The sequence below is a fragment of the Girardinichthys multiradiatus genome, chromosome 2, assembly GCF_021462225.1.
Source record: "Girardinichthys multiradiatus isolate DD_20200921_A chromosome 2, DD_fGirMul_XY1, whole genome shotgun sequence".
Classification (NCBI taxonomy): domain Eukaryota; kingdom Metazoa; phylum Chordata; class Actinopteri; order Cyprinodontiformes; family Goodeidae; genus Girardinichthys; species Girardinichthys multiradiatus.
Genome location: NC_061795.1, coordinates 42,962,967 through 42,990,565, shown reverse-complemented (window position 1 = coordinate 42,990,565; position 27,599 = coordinate 42,962,967). Strand labels below are relative to the sequence as shown.

Below are 27,599 nucleotides of genomic sequence, written 5' to 3'. Positions count from 1 at the left end.
ACACATAAAGCCATTATTTCTGTTTTATTAGTTTGTGGTACAAACATTGCATTCTTCATCTGTGCAAACATGGAGTTTGCAGACACAAGCTCATATCTGTACTCACTACAAAACAATAAAAAAAAAATGATAAAACAATGCAGTGTTTGGCTTTGATCAACAGTTGGCCTGTTAATACAGGGTGACGTATGTAGACAATTTTTTTACGTGTCGACACCAAAGCCTTTTCGGCCCTGAGAATCCCTCAGATACTGACGTATCATTAAAAAGGCAAATGGTAACTTTTATTCATTACAGCAAACTAAACACAGTTAAATATTCTCCAAAACAGAGATTGGATGTAAAACCTCGGTCAGCTGGATTCACATCACTGATCCGTGATGCTAAAGTCCATCTTAATGTCTCCTAAACTGGGCTCAAACGTGAAGCTGTACGACACTGCGGCCCCGCCGTCACCTGAACTGTCCCACGCCGACCTCAAGAAATAAACTCCCTGCTTCCTGTGTCGACTCCACTCACATGTGCCCTGCAGGAAGGACATGAACACAGTTCAAATCTGCAACAGGAAAACGGATTTCATGCAGTGGGAATTCTTACTGATGCACCGTTTTAAGTCCAGCTCAACTAGATATTCACGGATTTCATTTGCAGTTTTATTTGATACTTGGATCAAATTTACTAAAAGAAATAAACCAAAAACCTTAAATAGGATTTAAAAGAAAACTGTGAAGGAGCATAAATAACACATAGAGGAAACCCGTTCCATAACTTAGCGACTGCAATCACAAAAGCCCAATCGCCTGTCTGATCCCCAAATGCAATCATCAAGGTGTGAATGATCTCTTCCATTATCTGCTTGACTTTAGCAGTTTGTCGCAGCTGGAAAAAGCTTGTTTTTAATACACATCTGACTTGGTCGCCATGTACAGGTCCTTCTCAAAATATTAGCATATTGTGATAAAGTTCATTATTTTCCATAATGTCATGATGAAAATTTAACATTCATATATTTTAGATTCATTGCACACTAACTGAAATATTTCAGGTCTTTTATTGTCTTAATACGGATGATTTTGGCATACAGCTCAAGAAAACCCAAAATTCCTATCTCACAAAATTAGCATATTTCATCCGACCAATAAAAGAAAAGTGTTTTTAATACAAAAAACGTCAACCTTCAAATAATCATGTACAGTTATGCACTCGATACTTGGTCGGGAATCCTTTTGCAGAAATGACTGCTTCAATGCGGCGTGGCATGGAGGCAATCAGCCTGTGGCACTGCTGAGGTCTTATGGAGGCCCAGGATGCTTCGATAGCGGCCTTTAGCTCATCCAGAGTGTTGGGTCTTGAGTCTCTCAACGTTCTCTTCACAATATCCCACAGATTCTCTATGGGGTTCAGGTCAGGAGAGTTGGCAGGCCAATTGAGCACAGTGATACCATGGTCAGTAAACCATTTACCAGTGGTTTTGGCACTGTGAGCAGGTGCCAGGTCGTGCTGAAAAATGAAATCTTCATCTCCATAAAGCTTTTCAGCAGATGGAAGCATGAAGTGCTCCAAAATCTCCTGATAGCTAGCTGCATTGACCCTGCCCTTGATAAAATACAGTGGACCAACACCAGCAGCTGACACGGCACCCCAGATCATCACTGACTGTGGGTACTTGACACTGGACTTCTGGCATTTTGGCATTTCCTTCTCCCCAGTCTTCCTCCAGACTCTGACACCTTGATTTCCGAATGACATGCAGAATTTGCTTTCATCCGAAAAAAGTACTTTGGACCACTGAGCAACAGTCCAGTGCTGCTTCTCTGTAGCCCAGGTCAGGCGCTTCTGCCGCTGTTTCTGGTTCAAAAGTGGCTTGACCTGGGGTATGCGGCACCTGTAGCCCATTTCCTGCACACGCCTGTGCACGGTGGCTCTGGATGTTTCTACTCCAGACTCAGTCCACTGCTTCCGCAGGTCCCCCAAGGTCTGGAATCGGGCCCTTCTCCACAATCTTCCTCAGGGTCCGGTCACCTCTTCTCGTTGTGCAGCGTTTTCTGCCACACTTTTTCCTTCCCACAGACTTCCCACTGAGGTGCCTTGATACAGCACTCTGGGAACAGCCTATTCGTTCAGAAGTTTCTTTCTGTGTCTTACCCTCTTGCTTGAGGGTGTCAATAGTGGCTTTCTGGACAGCAGTCAGGTCGGCAGTCTTACCCATGATTGGGGTTTTGAGTGATGAACCAGGCTGGGAGTTTTAAAGGCCTCAGGAATCTTTTGCAGGTGTTTAGAGTTAACTCGTTGATTCAGATGATTAGGTTCATAGCACGTTTAGAGACCCTTTTAATGTTATGCTAATTTTGTGAGATATGAATTTTGGGTTTTCATGAGCTGTATGCCAAAATCATCCGTATTAAGACAATAAAAGACCTGAAATATTTCAGTTAGTGTGCAATGAATCTAAAATATATGAATGTTAAATTTTCATCATGACATTATGGAAAATAATGAACTTTATCACAATATGCTAATATTTTGAGAAGGACCTGTACAGTGCTTCAGTATTTATGCCTTTTCGCTTTTTACCTATTTTGCAACATTCCAACTTTTACATGTTAATTTAAATGTTTTTTTAATCTTACTTTATGTGATGGATCTGCACAAAATAGTCAAAGCTGGTGAAATGAAATGAGAAAAATATATAATAAAAAGGTGCCCCACTGCTTCATGTTTTCATGTGGCTTTTCACTGTAGTTTGCTGGAGTTCCAAAGCTTTAGAAATGGCTTTGTAACCCTTTTCCAAACTGAACCTGTTGACTTTGCTTCTCATTTGTTCTCTTATCTGAAACTGCTTCAGTTCAGGCCTGAGCGTGGCTTTCCAAAAAAATATGATTAATCATTTAATTCATGACTAAACAAGAACGACGGTTAATTTTTTATTCTGTTTTACCTTAGAAGTGAAATCATTTGAAAGGTGTTTTGTATCTACTTGGGTTATATTTGATATTAAAAAGCAAGAACACAGGAAATCTGTCCAAGTGTGAAAACATTAATGCAGCACTGTGTTAAATGCTTTTTAACTGAACCCACAGGCCAAATTTTAACAGTTTAAACAGTAAAGGTTTAAAAAAGACAATTTAAAAAAAGTCACTTGACATTTTATTTTCCTCCTACAGATGTGAACCGCCTTGTTTACCTGCTCACTGATTGGCTGAGTCAGACCCCCACTGACTGTGACATCATCAGTCAGGTGGTATTCCATCCATAAGGCAACACCATGACATCGACCAATCCTGAAACACATTTTTAAACAGTTACCGCCTCTACAAATACGCTACGCTCTAAACTCTGATTTAATTAAGCAACAGCATAAGCATTTTGGAATTAAAACAATGTTTGAACATAAAGTAAAGCGAAGCAGTTTAAAAAAAAAAGTAAACATGTTCTAGTATTTCTAAGCTTTTATTGCAGTACTTTTTCAAATAATACGTGAGAAAAAGAGGCCTTGCTTGTCACACAGAAGAAATTAATCAAAATGAAAAGGTGAATTAAAGTACAAATAAATATGAAATAATTTGACAACAATAAATACACCAACATTCCTCTAATTTTCCATTTTTAAAGTAGCATCATAATGAATTGAACAGATTGTACCTTATGAAAGGTAGCGAGCCCCGGCTGCTGCTTGGCTGTTCAGGGACACACTGGGTGAAGTCAAAGGTCATGACAGCAGCGGACTGAGTGAGGGCTCGACATGGATATTCCCACAGGGGGTGGGGCTCTGCCTCGCGGGACTCACGGAAATCCAGAGAGCGCTGTAGGGACACAGTTTTTCCTGAATCAAACTTTTATACTCAGTAAATTCAGACACAGGATCTGGATCCATCTTCTGTAACTCGAGCTCAGCTTTGTGAACCAAACATGTTTTTCCTCTTATGTGCAAAAAGCCCCAAACCATTTCTTATAAGTTACAATAAGCCTAAAGAGATTGGTCACTTGTTAAACCTACTGAAAAAGTTCGACGTAACAACTACAATAAATGCAGACTTCTTTCGTCTCTTATTGTGGTTTAAGACACAGGTGAATATTTTCAAAGGCAAAAACAAACATTAAAATAGTAACTTTTTTGAAAGTAACATTACTGCAGTACTGAATAACCTGCGCAGTTTTAGGTTGACCCTGATTTTAAACTCTACCTGGACCATTTCATCCATGGGAGAGACATCGAAGCCTTCACATGTTCCACACGCTGCTCTTATCCTCCACAAATCCTAACAAAAACGGAAAAGACCACATGGATTTATTCAGAAATCTTAACGGGTTTGCTTAAATTCCATTCGCATCTCGACAATTTTCCGCAGAAATATAGAAATAACGTTTTCAAAAAAAAAAAAAAGATCACGTTCAATTATAGACGAGGTCAAAATTATACAAGATGAATAAACTGAACAGAAATGACACGCATCATTTAATACAAAGCATGTTATTTTTAAATTGAATTAAATGTTCAATTGTCTTCTGACATGCACACATAGAAATAACCAAATTCATTTTTATTAAATATCTAGACCTGGTAATAGACTGTTTGTTTCCATCTGTAGCAACAGCTTAGTGTAGATTCTGAGTCATCCAGGAAAAGGTCTTTAGTGCTTAAGTAGAAGTAGAAGCCAACTGACCACCATCTCCCGGTGAGGACATTTCAACATGCATCAAAAAGTCTTTTTTTAGTGGCCTGAAAGAAGGCTTATAAATTGTAGACAAAGCAATCCCACTTATAGGCCTGTGAAGGTCAACTGGTGGGGTTAAGGTCACTAACAGAGGTCACATGAGTCAATGGCCCTGTCTGCTATTCAGTTTTATGTTTAGGTCGTTGTCACTTGACAATCCAAACATAGCACCTAACGATGTCAATGTGTGAGTTTGTTTACCCTTGTTTCTCTGTTTGTGAATGGCTGTAAAACCGGCTGGGAAGATGAGGCAACACTGCAGGTGTTAGAAAGAGTAAAGCTGAGGCCACCTCTTCTGCTTAGTGTTGGGTTTTCATCCTTCACACCTTGAAACAAGTAACCAGAAATTATCCCGTTCTGGTATCGTTATTTAACTTAACTGATTTATGTGTCGACGTGTTAATGTGCTTTATAAATAAGGTGGTATGGTATATTTTAGATGGCCTTCGACTCAAACATTGAACTGAATGGAGGGTAGGGACAGTAATTCATGACCTTAACGGCCCTATTAGTGTAACTCTTCTGATTGAAATGCGTGAGCCTTTTAGATGAAGTGAAACATGTTATTATCCAGTTATAATTACTACTGTTACCAGCAGCAGAGAAAAATTCGATCTAGAGTTCAGCCGATGATCCCAGTCATCAACATAGTAGCAATCATGAGGCCTTTGGGGGCGTTCAATTGCCCACCCCTGACGTAAACGCTACACCAACACGCATATATGTTCGATCAAAGCCACAAAATACCAAATTCTACAACAGTCCATATTTTACACTGGATTCCAGTTTATTAGCCCAGTTTGGTGATTTATTCAACCTTTTTCCTATTGTAGAAACCGTAAATAATATATTTGGCATGTTGGATGGACTCTCAGGGTCTTGATGTACAACCTAACAGGTTATAGGGACTGGGATGATAAAGCTGATGGAGAGCGGTAGGGACATTGGGATGATAGAAAAAGAAAGAAGAGAATGAGGAAAAATGTTGGTTAATTGCAGGCCAGTATAGTATGGATAACATCTTTTTATCAACAATTTAATTTAAATTCAAAAGGTCCTGGGAGGTAGAGCAGAGGACGACTGTGAAATTGACCAAAAACAAAGAAGTTAGCATATTTACATACACTCAGGATTACTTCAGTTCTGAGATTTAGGGAGTTAGTCTGATGGAGGAGTCACAAACAGCTCAGATTCAATCCGACTATCTGACCTGGAACTCCACAGCCACCACATGCAGGGAGGCAGAACAGGGCAGGATGCTCGCATCCGGTCGCAGGAGGCCCGCCAAAGCAGTGCGACAGTACCAGAAGAACAAGGAGTGCCACGGCAGGAGGCTGGTGCTAAAGTACGGCTCACCCAGCAGGACGGAAATCTGCAAGAGGTGGAAAAAGTGTTTTAGATTATTTAAACATACAAAATATATCTGTGTCTCTAACTAATAAAATGTTCTCTAAAATAAGGAAAACATTAAAAAAAGTTATTTTTAATGACTTTTTGACATGTTAATCAATGGAGTTGCAACGATCAGGCCTTTCCTGGCTGGTACTGATTTCTGTTTTTCTTTGAGGTCCGACCTCCTGATCCGATTTTTTTTATTTTTTATCTAAGGACTAAAACACCTAAAAGAGAAAAACATACTGTAGGTTCTTTTGACAGAGGTAGCAGAAAATGAAGGAATTACAAGATAATCCTCATTCATGAATCTAAGAATATATCCACAACCTTTGCCAGATTTTTATTAAACTCCAAAAATGCAAGAAAATACATTTGTGTGTAATGTTAGGAGTTCTTTTGATGCATTTAATGAATCTGAGGAAAAAATAAAATCAGATTATTTCGTATTTGACCTGCAGATCACCAATCAGAGCTTATTAAAAGGAAAATTGACTCATTTTTACCTCTGGTCAATTGATTGATTGTTAATTTTCCTCAAAAATGGCTTTAATAAAACTAAAAAAGACACAGAAGTGAAAAGAATATGAACTAAGAATACAATAGTTAGAAACGAAGTTTGTTAATTGTGTTGATCCAGATGGCCCAGCAGCAGAGCTTGGAGCAGGAGGTGAGTTTGCTTCACTGTTTTTTGGTCATATACTTTATTAAATTATTCTGATCCTGAATAAATTAGAGGAATGTTTTACTGCATTTTTTATTATTATGCAGCTGGACCACAGCTGCTAAAAAGGAGCATTTCTTCCAACTTCCCCTGCTAGAAAAACCTTCCACAAATATTACTTGAGTGTTCAGAGCAGTAGATCAGAGTCAGGGGGCTTTTCTGACACATAATTACTTTATTTTCATCCTCTTGCTTTGTTTTTTTAATTAAATAATAAATAAAAGTTGCAAACTGAGTCCTCATTGTTGGCCACAGCTTCTGCACTGCTGAGCTTCTAACCATCTAATAATCTTTGCTCTTCTGGGTAGCAGCAGCCGTAACAAACAAAGAGGGACCTGATCTCCTCCAAGATCCTGACTGGTGAGCTGCTCAGGCCTGATCTCCAGCAGTGCAACTCCTCCTTTCACCGAGTTGGCTTCCAACACCTGCAGAGGAAAATATACGGAAGGGTTATGATTTCTCCATTCAGAACAGGCCCTAGCCAATATGTGTCGATATGTGGGGATTTCTGTGTTACAGCCCCCAAGTTTCTGATCTTTGAGACATTTTTTATCTCTTTTGTCTGGTGCTCCATCCAACTGGAAGCACAGAGATCATCTCCAAGATCCCCCAGATTGTTCTTGCAGGACATTTTGATCCCACTTAATTTATGGCAGTGATCTTAGGCAGAACTGTGATAAAGCCCAGCCCCTTAGACGAGAAGCAGCCTTTTATTTAGGTTTACAACACAGGACCTATGGTAGCACCCACCTTCTTCTCTGGCCAGAGGATTTCTCATGTGTCAAAGTCAGAAGGAGCAGGTCTGCTACACACACTTCCAGACCTACATCCGGCTCACGAGGCCCTCCACAGTGGCTCTTAATAACTTTGGCCAAAAATGATGAAGAAATAACCTGGATTTTTGAATACGAAGCTAATGAAAAGGCAACTTCTAGCAGCTTTTCTGTGTTTTTATGCTTTTCTGTATTTAAATATATGATTAAAAAATGCATTAATTCTCTTCTTGTAATGTTTTTTCTTTACTCTAAGACCTAAATATAGAAACCAATTTATTTCCCCAACTTTTTAATGAAATTTTGATCTATTATTAATATTACATCTGAAATCTAATATAAATCTGGGCGAAATGATGCTTTAAACTTCTCCACAACCTTTCCTCTGACCTTTGTGTTATGTTCCATCGTCTTCATGATGCTGTTTGATTTAAAATAGTAGCATGCATTCATAAAAAATCTTTTAATTCTCTTTTTCAAAAGGTTATGTAGCTTTAGCAGCTCCAGACAGAAACTACTGAGCAGGACTCTCTGGAGTGCAGAGGTTGCTGACCCATGATTTAAGTGGACCGCCATGTCTCAGCAGGTTTGCAGTTGTGCCATTCTCTTTTCATTTCTCAGATGATGGATTAAACGAGATATTCAGCATTTGGGACATTTATTTTAAACTTTTCCACAAATGTATCCCTGATATGTTCCTTGTTCTTCATTATTTTTCACAAAGGCTCTCTAACGAACCACTGAAAATGTACACGCAGCTGGAGTCCATCAACTAATTAGGTCACTTCTGAAGGCAATTAGTTGCACTGCATTTTACTAAAGAGTATTAAAGTGAAGGGGGATGAATACAAATTATGACAGAATATATCAAATCTCAGTTATCCTCACAATATTAGTATGTGCAATATTGCAACTGCAAAGGGCTGCTTTGAAGCAATGTTCGATAAGGTATTACATTGTAAGGGTGGCGATGGTGCTGTTGGTAGCACTGTTGCCCTGCAGCGAGAAGGTCTCGGGTTTGATTCCTGGCCTGGGCTCTTTCTGCATGGAGCTTGCATGTTATCCCTTTGCAGGCTTAGGTTCTCTCCGGCTTCCTCTCACAGTACAAAACGTGACTGTTAGGTTAACTAGTCTCTCTTAATTACCCTTAGGTACAAGTGTGTGCGTGGTCCATTGTCCTGTGTTGCCCTGTGATGGTCTGGCATAGGTTTTAGGAAATGGATGGGTTTAAACTCTGCATATATAATATATTTGGCAAGATGGATGAAATATAACTTCATATCTTTAGTTGGTGAGATGATAAAGCTGATAGAGACTGATGGGGAGGTGGAGAATGGGTGGGTACGATGTCTAATTGTAAAGAAAGAAAAGTGTCCAGATAATTTGGGTTAATTATAATTCAATTCAATTCAATTCAAAAATACTTTATTAATCCCAAAGGGAAATTAAATGTTGTAGCTCATATTATTCAGGTTTCTTCAAAGAGCTGTTGTAGATGCTGATGGCTTTGGGCAGGAAGGATCTCCTGTAGCGCTCCGTCTTACAGCAGATCTTTAAGAAGCCTCTGACTGAAGACACTCTGTTGTTGTAGGACAATCTCATGAAGAGGATGCTCAGGGTTCTCCATAATGTTCTTCATTTTATGAAGAATCCGTCTTTCCACAATGATCTCCAGAGGATCCAGAGGAGTCCCCAGAACAGAGCCAGCCTTTTTTATCAGCTTGTTGAGCTTTTTTAACTCCCTGGTTCTGATACTGCTTCGCCAGCAGATGATGGTAGAAGAGATCACACTCTCCACAACAGACTTATAGAAGATATGCAGCATCTTGCTGCAAACACCAAAGGACCTAAGCTTCCTCAAGAAGTACAGTCTGCTCTGTCCCTTCTTGTAGACGGCTTCACAGTTGCATCTCCACTCTAGTCTGTTGTCCAGGTGAACACCGAGGTATTTATACTCCTCCACCACCATCACTTCTTCTCCCATGATGGAAATAGTTTTTGACTTATTCCTGTTTCTCTTAAAATCTACAATCATCTCCTTTGTTTTATTCACATTCAAAATGAGATGATTGTTTTCACACCATGCCACAAAGCGGTCCACCACCTTCCTGTACTCAGCTTCTTGTCCATCTCTGATCCACCCCACGACTGCAGAATCATCCGAGTATTTCTGCAGATCTACATCTACATTGTAGCAATCTACATCGCTACTAACTTTAGGAGTAAAGTAGGGTCAATAACAAGGTCGCCTCGCTTCCCCACAGTCACTTTACAAATCACTATATCATTTGGTCCCAAACGCATCACTTTAAAAGACAATAATTGTATTGCTTTACCTCCTCAATGACTTGTTTGGACATTCTGGAGTTTTCCAAACTGAACACCTGAATCAGGAACAGGAGCACGAAATCAGACATCAGTACAAGAATCTTAGCAAGGATGTTTGGTATGTAAAAACTGGTTTGTAAGGTTAGCATACCTTCTTGGCTCCCAGCATGTGAGCAAACACAGGAAGCAGACTTCCATCGCTGACAGAGAGACACACACGGTCCTCAGCCAAAACCTGCAGGTACCACCTCTAATTAATTCCAAAGAAACGTAACAATGTACACTCAGTCATAACGATGATGTTCGCTTACACTGCGAAGAGCTGCGATGTAGCTCACTGTACGCTGTCTGTCGTTTAGTTCACCGAAACGAGGCCGATTCCAAACCAGGTGGGCCTGACAAGTGCAACTTGGCCGAGATTGGAGGGTCTTAGCCCGGACGTCCTGGAGGCTAAAACATCAAGACAGAGAGAAATTCCCCAGACAGGTCAACCCAACTGAACCAAACATTAGATGGTGACTAATTACTGAAGAACTTCCTTAAATGGACCTGTGAGACTGGAGACTGTACCACAGGCTGTAGTCGTCATGGCAGACCGTCAGACTGAGCTCCTCTTGCTCAGCCACCTGGGTTTCCACAGGCAGGAAGTAAACACTCTGCATCCAGTGATCCCGCCACTAAAACACACAGCTGTGATCAGCAGAGCAGCTCAGGAGGAACACAAGCAGGACTCAACCTGCTTCACTGCAGAAACCTTAAAGTTTCTGTTGATCTTTTACACGATTCGTTAACAAGCTCCTCGCTCCACATTACTTTGCCTTCTGAAACACAGGTCAGTTACTCACTGGGGCCATGGTTGGCTGTGGGTACATCCAGCTGGGGGCCATGCTACACACAATGGTTCCGCTGGGATCCATGTCGAGGTCCCACCAGGACAGCACGACCTGAGCCCGACCACCAGACTGAGCCACAAAGCTGGTGGAGTGGGACTGGAAGGCACTGCTAACTGGTTTACTGAAGTCCACGCTGGAAAGGATGCAGAAGGGTGTGAATACAAACTGCAGATGGAAAATTAGAAAAGCAGAACAAGCTTCACCTGTTTTACCTGAACATGGTGCAGAGAGGACTCAGTGGGGTGAAGTTGGTGGGGGAGACCTGGCTCAGCTGGATGTCACAAACCGAGTGAGCACCAGGACATCGGCCCACAGCGGGCGGCGGGACCAGACGAGCCCCCTCTACCTCCACCGGCTGCAGCTGGGCCCACCTCCACAGCAGCTCAGACTCCACCAGCTGGGCGTAGATGGTGGCCCGGTGAGGGACCGCCTCACAGCCTGCCTGCAAACAGAGTCACAGTAACCAAAAAGCATGGTTAATTATTAAGAATGGGATGCAAATACTTTTAGCAATATAATGTACTATAATATATACTTATTTTTCGCAAATGTGTCTTTATTATAATTGCAACAATACCAAACGTGACAATTAGCAAGAATTTTCTACAGAAAAATCTAAAAAGGTAATTTCACAAAACAAATTGCCAGAAGTACTTTTAACTTCACAAATGGAGGACAATGAATGAAATGCAACAACGTGGAGTGGAATACAGAACTATACATCCTATAAAGAGCTGTTAGAATAAGACTTAGTTTTTGTGCTGTTTTCACATGTTGTGTTTGTTTGCTGCAAACCCCTAAAAACGTGAAAAAGGTCAGGCCTTACAGAGGAAACTGACCCATATGAGCATGACAAGATTTGTTTTCCTCAGGAAGATTCATTAGGAGAAGCTTATCAAAACTTCTAAAGATCCTAAAGGGGTAAACAACACTAATTTAAGGCATCTCTAACAATTATAACACTATATTCCATACACAGAACAAAGTGTTTCTATTTGCCAGGAGATGTTTGTGTGAGAACTAAGCATGTAAGGAAGAGTGAAGGAATAAATTATGGCTAAAATGGTCTCTCAACGAAAAGCGTTGCCCGTGTTCTCAGTTTTCCCACCTTAAAAAAATATCACAGCTCGTTTTTATGAGCAAGAAGGACAAAGCCGATGAAACTTAAAAGGTTTTCGACAAACCTTGACCAGATGTTGGTGAGCGTGCTCGTAGCTGGGCAGCGCTCCCTCACCAATCAGCTCGGTGTCAAACAGCTCCGTGATCAGCAGGTTGGCCTGCTCCTGCATGTCTCCGTCTGTGAAAACAAATCACAAAATGAACAAAATAAAGCCACCAAGAAAGTAAAACTAAACACAAACCAATGCTTTCAATGAGCAGCTTTCAAATATGCAGCAAAGATGGCTAAAGCTTTTTATTTTATCATTAAACCTCAGATAAGATCAAATTTAAAACAGAATAAATCAACCATCACTCAGCAATAGTATAAAATATGTAAATTACATAAACAAAATGTAATTAATTAAATGCAGACTTCAAAATATGCAGTTTAAGTAAGTTTAACTTTATATTGAACACTTTGGGTTTGGATGATGCATCAGATTCTAAAATATACGACAAATTTATTGTAAATAAAAGTTGTACTAATATGTTCCTACAATCAGTTAAATTTACAAATCCAATATTAGCCATCCTTGTAATATTTAACAACTTTGAATGTTTCTCTCAAGCCTGAGGTTCGACATCAGCAGCTTTAATCTTAGGAACAACACAAGCAGATTTAACAGATTTGTGTGTTGCTTTGGTCGGCTCTTTCCTCTCTGACCTGGTCCCACTGTCACATCTGATGAGTGCTTGTTGATAATCTTGATCTTGTCGGAGAAGTTGTTTTTCTTCACAATGGACTGAGCTGCCTCTGCCATGGGCTTAAAGACCTGCAGAACATCCACATATTTACTGAAATGATTTACACAGATCAATGTTTTGTCAAGCAGCCAGACTTTCTTGCTGGCAGGTGATCAAGTGTCGATTGCGTGATCTTCATCAATAGTTCTCATTTTTCTTTGGACTTGGCTGCTTTTTTACTCATTTCAATCAGTTCCTGCACCATTTTTAGATGAATGTTTCTGGTCTTTCAGGTCCTGTCAGGTCTTTGCTGGATTTTTTTTTTGATGCCTTTCAAAAACTCGTCCTCTGCTCCAGATATTTTTTTTTAGCCCTGAAACTACTTTTTTTTGTCCTTCAATCGTCAACTTTCCATCTTAAGCAGGTACAAGGGAAAGAAGCAACTGGAAAAAGCTGAAAGCCTGGAGCATTATTTATCTCAATCGCTTAAAAAGTTTAGAAAAAAGTCCAACTCCTTGAAGGAAAACACAAAGACTGGAGGTCTGAGACTTTTGCACAGTAAACACTTAATTGCAGATTGGTCAGAGTAGAACGCAAACTCTGAGCTGGATTTCCTGAAACAAAAAAATCTCCAATAATGCTGCACATTATTTGTTTTTGTAGCAAAGATTTCTTCATCCAATGTTTGGCATCTGTGAGCAAAGCCTGTTAATTAAAAACCAAGCGTCCAGATTTCAGACGTAGACGGTTTAAAGGTTATCCCACACAAGTCGTTTTCGTTTCTTGTTTCTAAATTATGAAAAAAAAATTAAACCCAGAAACAAACTTATAAAGATTACTTTAAAAGATTTGATGAAAATCTGGTTGTTTGGAAGAAAAGGACGCGGAAATGAGGGGGTTTGAATCATCTCTGCAGCACCGTACAATTATCAGTTATGTTATAATAAAAAAATATTTTAGTTTTAGCCAAAAAAAGTTAGAAATCTGCTTAATCTGCATGAACTCAACAGTATTTAGCAGAACATTTTCACAACAATGTAACTTAAAACACTTTAACACAGCGAGGCACAAATTACCGATAAAACTTTAAAGATCAGATGAAGAAGAAATGGTTTTCTGTGAAATTCTGCAGTATGTTTTACGGCACAAATCGAGAATTTTTCTGTACCTCCACAGCGTAACAGAAGTCAGCTCCAGCTGTGACGGCCATCATGGACAGCAGGCCGGTTCCGGTCCCGATGTCCAGGACCACGACTCTTTCGCCTCGATCCTTTATTCTGGATACAGCTGCCCGGATGCCCTTAAAGTACTTCTCGTTCTGAAAGGGACAAAAATATAATAAAAAACATTTACATAGCTTCTTTTTATAAGAAAATGATTATTTATTGTAAATTAGGGAGATTTTAATTTCTTTGTTAAATAATGGAGTGAATCTGTGAGTTTAGGTGGATAAAATCAGCTTTTTGACGAAAAGAAAGGCTCTTAAGCCAAAACGATGAGATATAAGGGGAGTCAAATTTATCCCTATAATGAAAATCATCTATGCCTTAATTAATATATATGAAAGCCACTCCATGGGTGGCTAAGTAGTCGGAGAGCAGAGATGTTTGTGCAGTTCTCACCCTGTCGTGATCATGCAGCATGTCTGCAAAACATGACCTGAAATAAAAATAGAAATACCATCAGATAATAATACCATCGATTCAATGATCACATTTTAAGAAAAACTGCATAAAACTATAGGAAGATTTGTCTCCTTCAGACATTAACACTGTGGATCCTGAGTGGCATTTTTATCTGAAACATAAACAGAACTCAAAGTTCAAACTGCAGAACCTCCAAGTATGAATAACAAAACGATACGTTAGATTCTTTTCTTCTCAGCATGTGTTGACTTCAGAGATAATCTGCAGCTTCTGCCCTATATTAATAATCTCACACAAAACAAACATTTTAAAAAGTAAGGACCTAAGAGGCCACAGTACTTATTGTGGTTTCAAGTTTTTAACGCTCTTATCAGCTACACTGTCAGTTCTGATATAAATTCCACTGTGGACGACAACCTTTTTCTGTACGAGACAAGAGATTTCAATTTTGTGATTCTGAAGCTCATCAACAGAATACCAAGAGTGTGTGGAGCAGTAATCAAAGTAAAAGGTGGCTACTTTGAAGAACCTAGAATATAAGACATATTTTCAGTTGTTTCACACTTTTATGTTCAGTATATAATTCCACATGTGTTAATTCATAGTTTTGATACCTTCAGTGTGAAGCTACAATATTCATAGTCATGAAAATAAAGACAACTCTTTGAATGAGAAGGTGTGTCCAAACTTTTCGTCTGTACTGTACATAAAAAGTGAAATAAAAACTAAAGTTGTCTTTCTGTAAATATGTATAAATACAGTGTTTTTACAAGAGAAAAATACATGGTTGAATTAGTGCAAATATGCATGGTATCAATCTGGGACTGTTAAGGGTTCAACAGAGAGACAGCCTGGGGGAAGAAACTGTCTCTGTGGCGCTCTGTAGCGATCTGAAGATAAAAGTCTAAACAGTTTGTGTCCAGGATGTGTGGGGTCTGCAGAGATGTTAGCTGCCCTTTTCCTAACTCTAAACCTACACAAGTCCTGGGTGAAGGAAAGGTCAGCCCTGATGATTCTCTTTGCAGACCTGATTGTTGTAGTCTGGACCTGTTCTGTTTTGTGAACAATCCAAACCATGAACACAGGACAGACTGAATAATGGCTGTGTAGAAGATGACCAGTAGATGACCAGCAGCTCCTGTGGTAGGTCGTCCTTCTTGAGTTTCTGCAGAAGGTCTCTGCTGGGCCTTCTTCTGAATAGTGTCTATGTGTGAGGACCATCTCAGGTCTCGAGAAAGGGTGGTTCCTAGAAACTGGAAGTGATCCACACTAGACCCCGAGTTGCTGAGGATAGCGAGGATAGGCAGTGTGGGGGGAGTTCTATGGAAGTCCAGTTATCTCCGCAGTCTTGAGCAGGTAAAGCTCCAGGTGGTTCTGACAGCACCAGCGAACCAGCCGATGCACCTACTGTCTGTATTCGGTCACTGTCCTGGATCAGACCAATAACAATGGTGTCATTTGCAAACTTCAGGAGTTTCACAGACGGTTTCGGTAAGGAGAAGTCATTTGTGTAGAGGGAGGAGTGGAGAGAGAACACATCCCTGGGGGGCGCCGGGGCTGATGCTCCCCAGCCTCACCTGCAGCTGCTGGTCAGTGAGGAAGCTGGTGATCCACTGACAGGTAAAGGCCAGCACTGCGAGCTGGGTGAGCTTCTGGTGGAGGATGTCTGGGTTGATGGTGTTGAGGGCAGAGCTGAAGTCTATAAACAGGATCCTGGCGTACGTCCCTGGGTGGTCGAGGTGTTGCAGGATGAAGTGTAGACCTAAGTTGACAGCATCATCTGCCAACCTGTTGGCCTGGTAAGCAAGCAGCAGGGGTCCAGCAGAGGGCCTGTGATGTCCTTCAGATGCTTCAGCACCAGACGCCCAAATGGATTTCATGACCAAAGGCTTCAAGGCGACGGGTCTGGAGTCAGATTAATTTAATCCTGTTACAGTGTGTTTGTTGGGACCGAGATGCTGGTGGAGCATTTTGAAGCACAATATATTTGTTATGGTTTCAGATATCAACACCAGATTTTTTCAGATAGTGTTTACATCCAAAGAGTTTTTGAGCAAAATGTAAGTATTTTAAAAGATTAGACCTCATCTATATTTGATTGAACTTACTTTTTATCAAGCCTTAACCATTTATTGCTTGTAAACGTCTTTTTTTATCTCATTACAGAATAAACCAGGTCATAACTTGGTATTGGAGGGTCAAACTCAGAATTAACATTGCTTTATATAAAATTCCTAATGATTTTTATTTATTTTATACAGAAAAGAGCCACAACAACTGAAATATCCTGAAATGTTCTCTCTATTGTGAATTTTCATTTTTTTAAACCACTGTAGTATCAGGGCACAGGGTAGGTGACCACACAGCGGCCCCTTGCCACAGCTTCCCTCCCGTCAGCCTCGCTCCTGGTCCGCCTGGTCGGCTCGGACCCACCTGGCTATCTCCTGGTGGTAGTCATACTCCTCGCTCTCCTCCACCCAGTCCAGAGCTCCGGTGGTCGGGTTCGCTCTGCCACAGAAGGTCTTCATCTCCGCCACAGCTCTCCGTCGAGGCGTCTGAAGAGGGGAAAAAGCTTGATTCTTGTCGGATTTTTCACCACAAAGCTGAGCATTAGCAGGATAATTAACACAGCGTTGATTTCATGAAGGCCGCCATATTGGCGTTAAACGTCACGAACTATTATGGTCACATGACCTAAATATGTCATGTGACCACGTTTGAACGCCCTCAAAATCACCATTGTATGGAACTCCAATGTGTGCAAAATAAATAAATAAATGAGGCATTTAGTTAAAAAGTAAAATCCATAGTGAATAAAATAACCTGAATAAATAAGGTTTAAATTTAAAAAGTAAATATCTGAAATGAAGGTAAACTAAATTAAATATATTATGTGGTTAGCGTTAAATGAAGAAAAATGTGTTGTTTAGGTTTAATACATTTCTAAAGAAGCTGTTGGTAAGACTAAAACCTATTCTACGGTATGCCTCTAGTCCTCCATGCTTATCCTACCTCTTGGTATTTAATAAATGATAAAGGCTGTCCTAAAATAATCCAGTATGAAAAGGGAAAATGATAGATCTTCCGTTGTCACTGTAAACATACATGACCTAATATGCACATATCTTTTGTGTATGCAGTTCACATCAGCAGACATCATTTCTTTTACACTTGCCAAGAAAGACGAAAATATAATGCCAAATGTAACCCGAACCTGAAAGATAAATCTATATAAATGTTGTATTAATTAGGGCCAATATACTAATCAGAACTATACTACTAGGTATACGCTTGTTAAACTTAAATTTAGGTATGTATTTCTTCAAATATATATATATATATATATATATTTTACAAATTTATTTTTACCTGTACAAAAATTCTGAATACGTCAAACTACACAAGTTATTTTAGAAATGCTATTCTCTAGTGTTCTTTTTATTTAAGCCTCATAATATTTACAGTTCTTATGTCGCTGATTAACTGTCAGCTTTGCCTTTGAAATGATCCAAACCAACCTGAAACGGTACACTGAGCCTTTTCAAAAAAATGAGAAGCCACTTCATAAATACAGATGTAAATTTCTGGTATTTATATTACAGCTACAGCATCCGTACTCAAAATGTACAGGTAATTTATCCAGAATGTTCTGGATAAACAATTTATCCATAGTGTGTGATTAAGAAACACTGAAAACAAAGTTTCCAGAAGTCTACTTCAGAAAGAATTTATTTAAGCTTTCATGTGATTGAATTTATAGTGCGCACATGAGGAATTTATTTGCAAAAAATAATCTTGATACAAAAACATGAAACACCAGCAACTGAAAAGCAACAAAGAAAAACCTCATAAATACAATAAATACACAAGAACAGATTAAAAACATCTGGTATAAACAACAAATATAGAGAAAACTTGGATGAAGCCCAGTTTTTGGAAAAAAAAAAAAGACCTAATAGTATTAAAGGAAGTAATTATTTTAAACCAGAGTTAACATCTGTAACTGATATAACAAAACATTAATGCATTCACTGGGGGTAGATTCTTATGTATTCACTCCTAGATTTGCTTGTTTATGTTAATGTTAACATGCCTCTAATAGAACGCTAAAAATATTTGATGAATTTTTACACAAATACATGGGCAAGTGAAACAAATATCTTTCATGAAAACTGGATACACTGTAGGTTAGCTTGGAATGAATTCCCAAACCGGTGCACATAATTTTACTATAGACCCCTTAGGGAAACAAATATTCTCTGAATAGAGCTCTATGTCATTACTGATAACGTTTTCAGCATTTATTAAGCATATTTTCAACCCATATTAGAGTAAATCTGTAGCATTAACTGTGAAAACCACCTGTGGTGGATAGACAATCATTTAAGGCACAACAGACCCTTAAAATGACAGAAGTCAGACCTGAACCAGCAAGTCACAAACTTTATCCCTGATAAACTGCAGCAGAAACAGATCCATCACGATCCTCTGGTAATTGACAGAAATCTAGACAGAAGAAGATATTTTTCCTGATTTGATCCACCATCCAGTCACGCACACTTGGCTGTTGGCAGACAGAAGGCCATGGTGGATGGAGGCACCAGGATGTCTGTAAAAATGGGCCGGTATCCGGCTGGAAGAGGGGGGGCACTCTGCTCCAGCAAGTCCAGCACGGTCCCCCGGATGTCCCTGGAGACGTCACCTCGGACGTCCAGCAGCACAGACACATGCTCCTCGCTGAGGGAACAGGGAAACATGGAGATTCCTTATAAAATGTTTCTAAGGTCAAACACTCTGATGGTTTTACAGACATTCATTCATCTTCTACACCACTTATTCCATTGTGGGTCATGGGGGGGCTGGTGCCAATCTCCAGCAGTCTACGGGCGAGAGGCAGGGCACACCAATCCATCACAGGGCAACACAGAGACATACAGGACAAACAACCACACACACACACACACACACACACACACACACACCTAAGGACAATTTAGAGAGACCAATTAACCTAACAGTCATGTTTCTGGACTGTGACCGGAGTACCTGGTGAGAACATCTAGTGATTACTGAGTTTTAAAGGTAGATAAATACAACGCATGGCAATAAAAATTATTTATTCGACTTGAACTAAGACAACGTAGAAACTAAGTACTCCCAAGGTTCCAGGCCTTTCCTTCACAACATTGTTTTAGTTCACTAAAGCTTGCAGACATTTGCTTCCACACATTTCTCCTAAGGTCCTACCACAGCAGGTCTATCAATTTCCGATGTTGAGTTTGACCAAGGCATTGCAACACCTTGATTCTTTTCTTTTTCACCCTTTCTTTACCAAACCTACTGTCTTGTTCGGGATCATTGCTTTGCTGATGACCCAGTTTTAACCAGAGTCATTCTCACGTTTGACTTTAAAATACTTTAGTAAACAGAGGAGATCCTGGTCAAATCAGTTACTAAAAGGTGTCAAAATCCTGTTGCTTCAAATGAGCCTAAATCATTATACCTCCACTAGTGTGCTTGACAGTTGGTGTGAAGTTTGTGTCTTGAAACACTGTTTAGATTTCTCCAATCATGCCATTGTGCTTTTTGGATGAACATTCTCACTTGGCCCAAAGATCTAAGATTCAGGGTAAAGAAGGTTTTTTGGCAACCCTTCCAAATGAACTAGATTTGAAAATGTTGCTGTCCATTTTATTTTGTTAGTTTCAGTTTTTTTGAACATTACAAGGTCTGATCTGACGGTGAACCTGCAGGAACTTCCATAAAAACATTGATGATTGCTGTGCTGAACATTTTCCAAATCTACTAAGCTCTCTTGCTGTAAAATAATGAGCACAGCCAACTTGCCAATTACAGTATGTTGTTACACTGGTTTTCTAAAATGATTTACAAATAAAAATCTGAACAGTGTATTAAGCCGCACAGAGTCAATAGTTTGCAGAACCACCTTTTTCTGCAGATACAGCTGTAAGTCCTATCCTTACCAACTTTGCACACCTAGACCTAAACATTTGCCTATTCTTCTTTGTAAAATAGCACAACCTTAGTCAGACTGGATGAAGAGTGTCCATGAACATTAATTTTCAAGTTTTGCCAGAGTTTACCAATTGGATTTAGGTCTTTACTTTGACTAGGCCATTCCAACACATGCACATGATTTGGTATAAACCAGTTCACTGAAGCTCTGGCAGTATTCTTAAACTAGTATTTTCCTGCATTTAGCTTCATCCAGCTTCCCATCAAAACTGATAAGGTTCCCTCACTAAAACAGAAGTGTCCCCACAGCATGATGCTGCCATGACCATGTGTCACTGTGGGAATGGTACATTAAGGGTAAAGTGCAGTGTTTTCAACCACACGTAGGATTGTGCCTGGAGTCCACAGCCAAATAGTCTGACAGCATTCTGATTCAGCGGAGGTTAAATTTATTTAAAAGCAAGAACAGCGTGCTACAGACATGCCTTCATATCATGAACATGACTGTTTGTGGAAGAAAAATTCTGCGTATGGCTACATCACTTTATGTAGAAAAGGGCCACCTGATGTCCGGATATTTGGCTGCAAGTCCAGAAATCTCCAGAGTGAGCATGCCCGGATCCTTGAGACGGATGAAGTCAGCCAGGACGGGGAGTAAAGCCAAAGGATTAACTTCAGGAACTGACACCTCACTTTCCTGCTGAGACAGAGAGGCGTCCCCACTGGGTTTTACAGATACGAAAGGTACCAAAGTTGTTATGTAATACTACATGCTGTTTAATGAAATTGTTGATTACATCATTATAATACTGTTAAAACGTTTTGAACCTTTTCTGATTTCTTTACATGACCCTGGGAAAAGAGGTGAATACGTTTTTTGAAACTGGTTAATGGTTACAAGACATACAAACAATATTTTTTTACAGTGCGTTACATTGCTGCAAAAAACTAATAAACTTTGCCAAAGAGAAACTAATAGTTTCTAATAAGCTAAGACTAATAATAAGCTCTACTTCGTGTGGTTTTCTGTTAAGATGTGTTTTTACCACATTGGCATAAAATTTGGGATCTGTTAAAATGACATGACACAATATTCCTGTCTTTGAGATTTCCAGATCCAGAACATCACTGCAGGGTAAAGCGCAGCCTTTAAATCATGATTCAGCCTCCGCCGTGTTGGTGGACAACTGCATACAGATACGGTTGCACATCTTTCCTGAACTTCTGTTATGAAGTAAACAGTCAGTCAGTCATTTTCTATACCACTTCTACCATAGTGGGTCGCGGGGAAGCTGGTGCTTATCTCCAGAAGTCTATGGACGGGAGGCGGGGTACACCCTGGAACCCAATCCATCGCAGGGCAACACACAAACAACCATGCACACACTCATTCATACACCTAAGGGCAATTTAGAGAGACCAATTAACCTAACAAGCATGTCTTTGGACTGTGGGAGGAAGCCGGAGTACCTGGTGAGAATCCATGCATGCACAGGGAGAACTGTAAAACCGTGCAGGTTTTACAGACATCTAGTGATTACTGAGTTTTAAAGGTAGATAAATACAACACATGGCACAAAAAAATGATTTATTCAACTTGAACTAAGACAACGTAGAAACTAAGAACCCCCAAGGTTTCAGGCATTTCCTTAAACATAGGCCTTGTGTCCAGACCATCAGGTAGACTAAATCTTTTTAATTGTTGCTGTTACTGTATGACCAAGTTTAGTTGAGCTATTCTGTTGTACCATGTTCTGATCTATGAAGATAAGCCCACATATGCATGACTTACTAAAGAATCTGACTAATAAACAGTTTGAAACATTTATTTTTATGCTTGTGCTTTGTTTTTGTCTTTCTGTTGTTCACTTGATGTCACGTTCCCTGTATGAATAGTGCTCTATATAAAAAAAAACAACTTGCTTTGCAATACTTGGATGGTATGTTCTCTTGTTTTTCCTATCATGAAGAGTGGCTAAGAGAAATGGAGCCTCTGACTCAAGTCATTTATGCCTCTGGTAAAACTTACACCACATGAAGAAATAGGAAGATTATGCTTCTGCAATAAGAATAATTTATTTTAAGGTTTTTTACACATCTTTACCTGGAGCGGAGGCTGCTGCAAAGGGTTCAAATAAAGCAAAGGTGCCCTAATCCAGTCCTTGAGAGTTACTATCCTGCTACTTTTAGATGCAACCCTATTCCTCCAACACACCTGACTCAAATGGTTGAATTTTTTTTTAAGGCCTCTTTCATCATAGTTTATTTGCCAGTTATTTTTCAGATAAAAGTTCTTTTGAGGACACTGAGTTTCACTGATACATTTTTTTAAAGCATTAGCTAAAAATGTGCCTTTGTAACAAATGGCCCAAAGATCCAATTTAAAACGGTTTATTAAACTGTCTGTTATGTCTTCTCACAGCTGTTGCAATACTGACAGCTTAATAAAATCTATATAAGACTGTGATACTAAAATATGTTGCTTCGCATTAATGAATCCGACAGGACAAAAAGAGTCAGTTAATTTAATAAATTAATATCCTTACCAGGCTGTGGAAGACTTCTCTGAACAGCTGGTCATCCTGAAGCATCTGCTGAGCGAGCTGCTTCCTCTCCTCGCCGCTGCGACACACCAGCTTCTTCTGCATCAAGGCCCGGACGTACTCCACCACCATCAGCCACTGGGCCTCCTCCTGCAGCCGCTGCAGTCACAGGAAACAGGAGAGTGCTGTGACTGAACATGCTCAGATAAGCAGAGTAAAATGTATTCTCCTTCGGGAAACAAGTCAAAATGATCAGTTTCCCAAACTGCAGATATTTAAACTCGGATTGTTGAAACACAGAGTAAAGTACAGAAATGGTGCCTTGCAAAAGTATTCATATCACTTGAACATATATATATATAACTATAAACACAATGTATTCATTAGAATTTTATGTTATAGACCAACTCAAAGTAGTGTGCAGTTGTGAAGGGGAAGGGAAAAGTTACAGATTTATTTATTTTTTGGACAATGAAAACCTGAAAGTTGTGGCGTGTATTTGTATTCAGCCTCATGAGTCAATGCGTTGAAGAATACCTTTCACTACAGTTACAGCTGCAAGCCTTTTGGGTATGTTTCTACCAGCTTTGCACATCTAGAGACTGACATTTTTGCCCATTATTCTGTGGAAAATTGCTCAAGCTCAGTTATTTTCCAGTGTTGCCACAGATTCTTGTTGTAGGTCTGTAGGTCTCATTGTGGGTCTGGCTGTCTGTTTAGGATCGCTGTCCTGCTGGGAGGTGAATCTCTGCCCAGGTGTCTGTTGCAGCACCTAACAGGTTTTCTTCTGTGATTATCCTGTATTTAGCTCCATCCATCCTCTCAGCTTTACTGTACCTGCTGAAGAGAAGGATCGCCATAGCATGATGCTACCAACACCATGTTTAACCATGGATATGGTGTGTCAGGCAGATGTGCATTGTTAATTTCTGGTCACACAGTTTTTTTTCATGGGCTAAAAGGGTACATTTTGGTGTCTTTTGATGAGAGCACCTTCTTGCATGTTTGCTGTTTCTCCCTCAAGGCTCGTGGTGAACTAATGGCTTGCTTTTGACAATTGTTTTCTTTTGTCACTTTTCCATAAAGTCCAAACATAGAGTCCTGTCAGATTCTCAACCTGGGTCCCTGTAGCTCATCCAGAGTTACAATGGGCTTCTTGGTTGGTTCTTTTGTTAATGCTTTGCTTTCTTAGCCTGACCGTTTAGGTAGACAAGCGTGACTTGGTAGGTTTGCCGTTGTCCAGTATCAGAAAATGGATTGAACAGAACTCCATGAAATGTTCAAAGCTTGGGATATTGTTTTATAACATAAGCCAGCTATAAACATCTCGACAACTTGAACCCTGACCTGTCAGATGTTCCTTGGTTTGCACGATGCTGGTTGTTTACGTTGTTCTCTAACAGATTTCTTAGGCCATAAACAGAACAGCTGGATTTATGCTGAGACTTGATTGTTAAATTAGGTTTTGTTTTTTTTTGGTAAGGCAATTAGTTGCACTGGATTTCATTTAGGGACATTGGAGTAAAGAGGGCTGAATACATATGCATGCCATACTTTTCAGATCTTTATTTGTAGAACATTTTAAATAGTAATTTTCCTTAATTTCAGAATTATGGACTACTTACTGTTGGTCTGGGATTGTAATGTGATAAAACATGAAAATGTTGAAGGTGTTGAATACAGCTGAAAGCAAAGTCTCCAAAACGAATTGATTACCTGCCAGCAGGGCGGCCGCACTCGACCATACAAGTCCAAGTGACTTTCCAAAACGCTGCACAGTTTCGGAACGGGATCACCCTGGACCAGCCAGGGTCGGGTCAGCAGGCAGGGAAGGAAGGGCTGAAGTTCCAGCAACAACTGATCCATCACCAGACGACACGCCCGCCGCACCGCCCGATCCAGAGCGGCCAGAGGGTTAGGGGGAGTCCGAGAGAACTGTCCTGCAGAGCGGGAGGACTGCTGCTGCTGAAGGCTCTCTGTGGACTTTCTGCATTGAGCACAAGATGATGCCGAACTTAGAAGTGTAGAGTATGGTGATGGGAAGGTTTAAGGTCACATCATGTCTTACTTGAGAATGATGCAATTGCTGATGGAAGCCAGCAGGTAGTGGAGGTAGAACTTATTTTTGTTGTTGGTCCGATCCCTGCGGTGCTCCTTCCCAAATTCAACTAGAGCTTCCCGAAACCTGAAGGTTATATTGAAACATGCATTGACTTGTTTATGCAGAACAAAACAAGGCTTAAAGTCCAAACGAATACATCTTTGTTTACATGACAAGAAGGACCAGAAGAAGAACAGATAAACGCTTTAATTGTCAAGACTCAACCATGCAGGTGCATGAATGATCAGGCAGCATCTCAAAAACACACCTGTTGAGTAGGTTCTCTATCTCGTACAGCCCCATTTGAATGGTTTGATCTCGCAGTGATTCTCCAATCATCAGAGCCACCCGGGTGTTCTCCTCCAGCATCTGGCAGCCGATAAACACAGTGACACAAATTATCCAGCCTGAAAACAGCAGGAAGCATTTTTTACTAAGCAATAAGTAGATAGTGTCTTTAAAGTGCAAGGATCCTGGGAGTGGAGGCAGATATAGATCATTATGATCTGATTAATAAGTTTTAATTCAATCTCTCTCCAGTTACATTATGAGAAACTGTTACTTGACCAGTGATTGTTAGTTGTTATCTGCATTTAAACACTATAAGATAAAAGAAGGAAGGACGGAAAACATAAAAAACTGCACTGTGTTTCATGTTTGTGCAGAATCCTCACCTGTGTGATGATGGTGGGCAGACTGGTTTGGTAGAAACCTTCATGGTCTGTATCTGGCTCCTGATCTCTCTGCCAGTCCTGCAGCTCCACCTGCAGAGCCTTGTGCATCCACTCAGATACACTCTTCTGCAAACCCACAGAAATGAACTAAAGGTCAGTGTGGCTCCTCAGAGCAGATCTCCATTCCTCTAAGTTGAAATATTTAGAATTTGTTAAATATGTTTGTTGTATTTTGTGTGATGATGCAGCATCTAAAGCTTCTTCTTAAATCTGCGTAACTGTCCGCACCTCACTCGGACAGAGTTTTCAGCAGAAAGTACAGATTATTTTCTGAGTAATGTTGAAGAAATGATTCTGCTCGACTCACCCGGACACTCTGCACATATTTGCTCTGCAGCTGCTCGAGCCCCTCGGTGGAGATGAGAGGTCCCAGCTCTGCTCTCTCCGTCTCCGTGATCAACTCTGGATGTCCCATCATATCTTGGCTGCCAATAAGAAAACCCTCTGATTGTTTATCGTCCAACATGTCTGGATGCTTGGCTTAATTATTCACTTTAATGCTGCACTTATAAACTCTGTACTTATTGACACTGAAGTCTAACACAAGTTAGAAAGGTAGGATTTTTAAACTGAGATAATATTTTTAAATTATTATAGCTCCTTTTACAGACATTGACTTTCAGTGAGAATAGCTTTAAATATTTGATTGTGGATAAAAAAGATAGACGCGGGAGATAGAGAGCGGATTTTCTATTTTTTAGGACAAAAAGTTAATTGTTTTTTGCCTAATCTGACCTAAGCACCTTCTTTCAAATCTTGTGTCTCCTGGCTTGTGACAAACTTAAAACGGGCTCTTATCAAGGCTTTCTTTTTAATAATGCTTTTCTTCTTGTAACTCCTCCATGAAAGCCAGATTTGTGGAGTGCACAGTTAATAGTTTCTTTCCACAGATTCCTACACCTGAGTTATGAATCTCTGCAGCTCCTCCAGAGTTACCATGGGCATCTTTGCTGCTTTCTGATTAATGCTCTTCTGGCCTGTCCTGTCGGTTTAGGTGAAATATTGTTTGATAACCTGATTCTGCTATAAACTTCTCCATAACGTTCTCCCTGACCTGTCTGCTCTGTTTGGTCCTCATGATGTTTGTTCATTAATGTTCTCTAAAAAAAACCTCTGAGGCCATCAGAGAACAACTGGATTTATACTGAGGTTATATTACAAACAGATGGACTCTATTCACTAATTTAGTGACTTCAGAAGCCAAATGAATGCATTCAGTTTCATCTAGGGATATCAGAGTAAAGGGGGCAGAATATAAATGATTTTTACACTTTTTAGTTGTTTTGTAAAACATGCTTTGTTCTGGTAAATCTCATCAATCCCCAAATATACATAAAAGCTTCTGCTTGTAATGTAACAAAATCAACGGTGTTAAACAGATATTCCTGGTCAGGGTGTTTGTTCCACGTTCTTTGCTAAAGCCATTAAGGGACCTGTGAGGCTTATTTATGAGAGGCAGCTCAGGGCATAATCTATTCTTGCTTTAGTATCATAGTCTCTTACAGATACTTATTAAGTGTCTGTGGGTCTGCAGGTTTTCACAGCCACTCTAAGTTAACTCAGTAACTAGCCTGTGACTAAAGGTACTAATAACTTAAGCATTTACTTCAGGACTACATGAGGTAAATTAAAGGGTGGCAGCATGGTGACACTGACTACATCAGTCATGATCCACAGGTGTTTGGGTTTTGGTTTTCTTCTGTTTTTGTGTTTTGATCATGTCCTTGTTTTTATGTTCTTAAGGTCTTGCCTTTCTCAGTTAATTTCCATGTGTTCATTATTGTTAGAGAGGCGTTTCTTTAGGATTGGTCGTTTTTTTTGCATCTCAGTTCAGATCCATTTGTATTAATTAGTCTCTCTCCATCAGCTTCCCTCCTCGCCTTCTGTCACAGCTGCTCCACGTTTCCTCTTTTTTTTTGTTGGTTTGTC

General features: G+C 40.0%; 2 protein-coding genes across 5 annotated transcripts in view; both read right to left on the bottom strand.

Annotated features, from left to right (window-relative positions):
- Positions 1–9: 9 nt before the first annotated feature.
- Positions 10–16,983, bottom strand: prmt7 (protein arginine methyltransferase 7). Its single transcript, XM_047382556.1, has 17 exons — positions 16,750–16,983; positions 14,293–14,329; positions 13,839–13,988; positions 12,651–12,759; positions 12,010–12,122; positions 11,038–11,267; positions 10,778–10,958; positions 10,482–10,609; positions 10,244–10,382; positions 10,084–10,167; positions 9,941–9,988; positions 7,167–7,256; positions 5,926–6,087; positions 4,185–4,259; positions 3,643–3,803; positions 3,185–3,281; positions 10–526 (listed from the first exon to the last, which is right to left on the bottom strand). The coding sequence occupies exons 1-17, from the start codon at positions 16,842–16,844 to the stop codon at positions 368–370; spliced, it is 2,058 nt and encodes a 685-aa protein (XP_047238512.1). The 5' UTR covers positions 16,845–16,983; the 3' UTR covers positions 10–367.
- A 1,044-nt stretch (positions 16,984–18,027) lies between these two features.
- The window catches only part of exoc3l1 (exocyst complex component 3-like 1), a 31,240-nt gene continuing 21,668 nt past the window's right edge, over positions 18,028–27,599 (bottom strand). For 2 of the 4 annotated variants that reach the window (XM_047381224.1, XM_047381244.1), the window contains 8 exons: positions 25,978–26,095; positions 25,611–25,736; positions 25,205–25,305; positions 24,904–25,020; positions 24,552–24,822; positions 22,839–22,994; positions 20,856–20,992; positions 18,028–19,053 (listed from right to left, as the gene is read on the bottom strand). In XM_047381224.1, the coding sequence (XP_047237180.1) occupies positions 18,867–19,053; positions 20,856–20,992; positions 22,839–22,994; positions 24,552–24,822; positions 24,904–25,020; positions 25,205–25,305; positions 25,611–25,736; positions 25,978–26,095 (1,213 nt within the window). In that variant the 3' untranslated portion in view covers positions 18,028–18,866. The remainder of the gene's footprint in view (positions 19,054–20,855; positions 20,993–22,838; positions 22,995–24,551; positions 24,823–24,903; positions 25,021–25,204; positions 25,306–25,610; positions 25,737–25,977; positions 26,096–27,599) is intronic. The other 2 variants (XM_047381234.1, XM_047381249.1) reach the window with 2 other exon arrangements.

What these genes read in the sequence shown, in the direction of transcription:
- prmt7 (XM_047382556.1), bottom strand. Translation starts at nt 16,844, where the DNA reads ATGAAGACCTTCTGTGGCAGAGCGAACCCGACCACCGGAGCTCTGGAC. An exon ending in TACCACCAGGAGATAGCCAG is followed by an intron (nt 14,330 to 16,749) that starts GTGGGTCCGAGC and finishes TTTTTATTTCAG; the next exon opens with GTCATGTTTTGCAGACATGC. An exon ending in ACTTCTGTTACGCTGTGGAG is followed by an intron (nt 12,760 to 13,838) that starts GTACAGAAAAAT and finishes GATGTTCTGCAG; the next exon opens with GTCTTTAAGCCCATGGCAGA.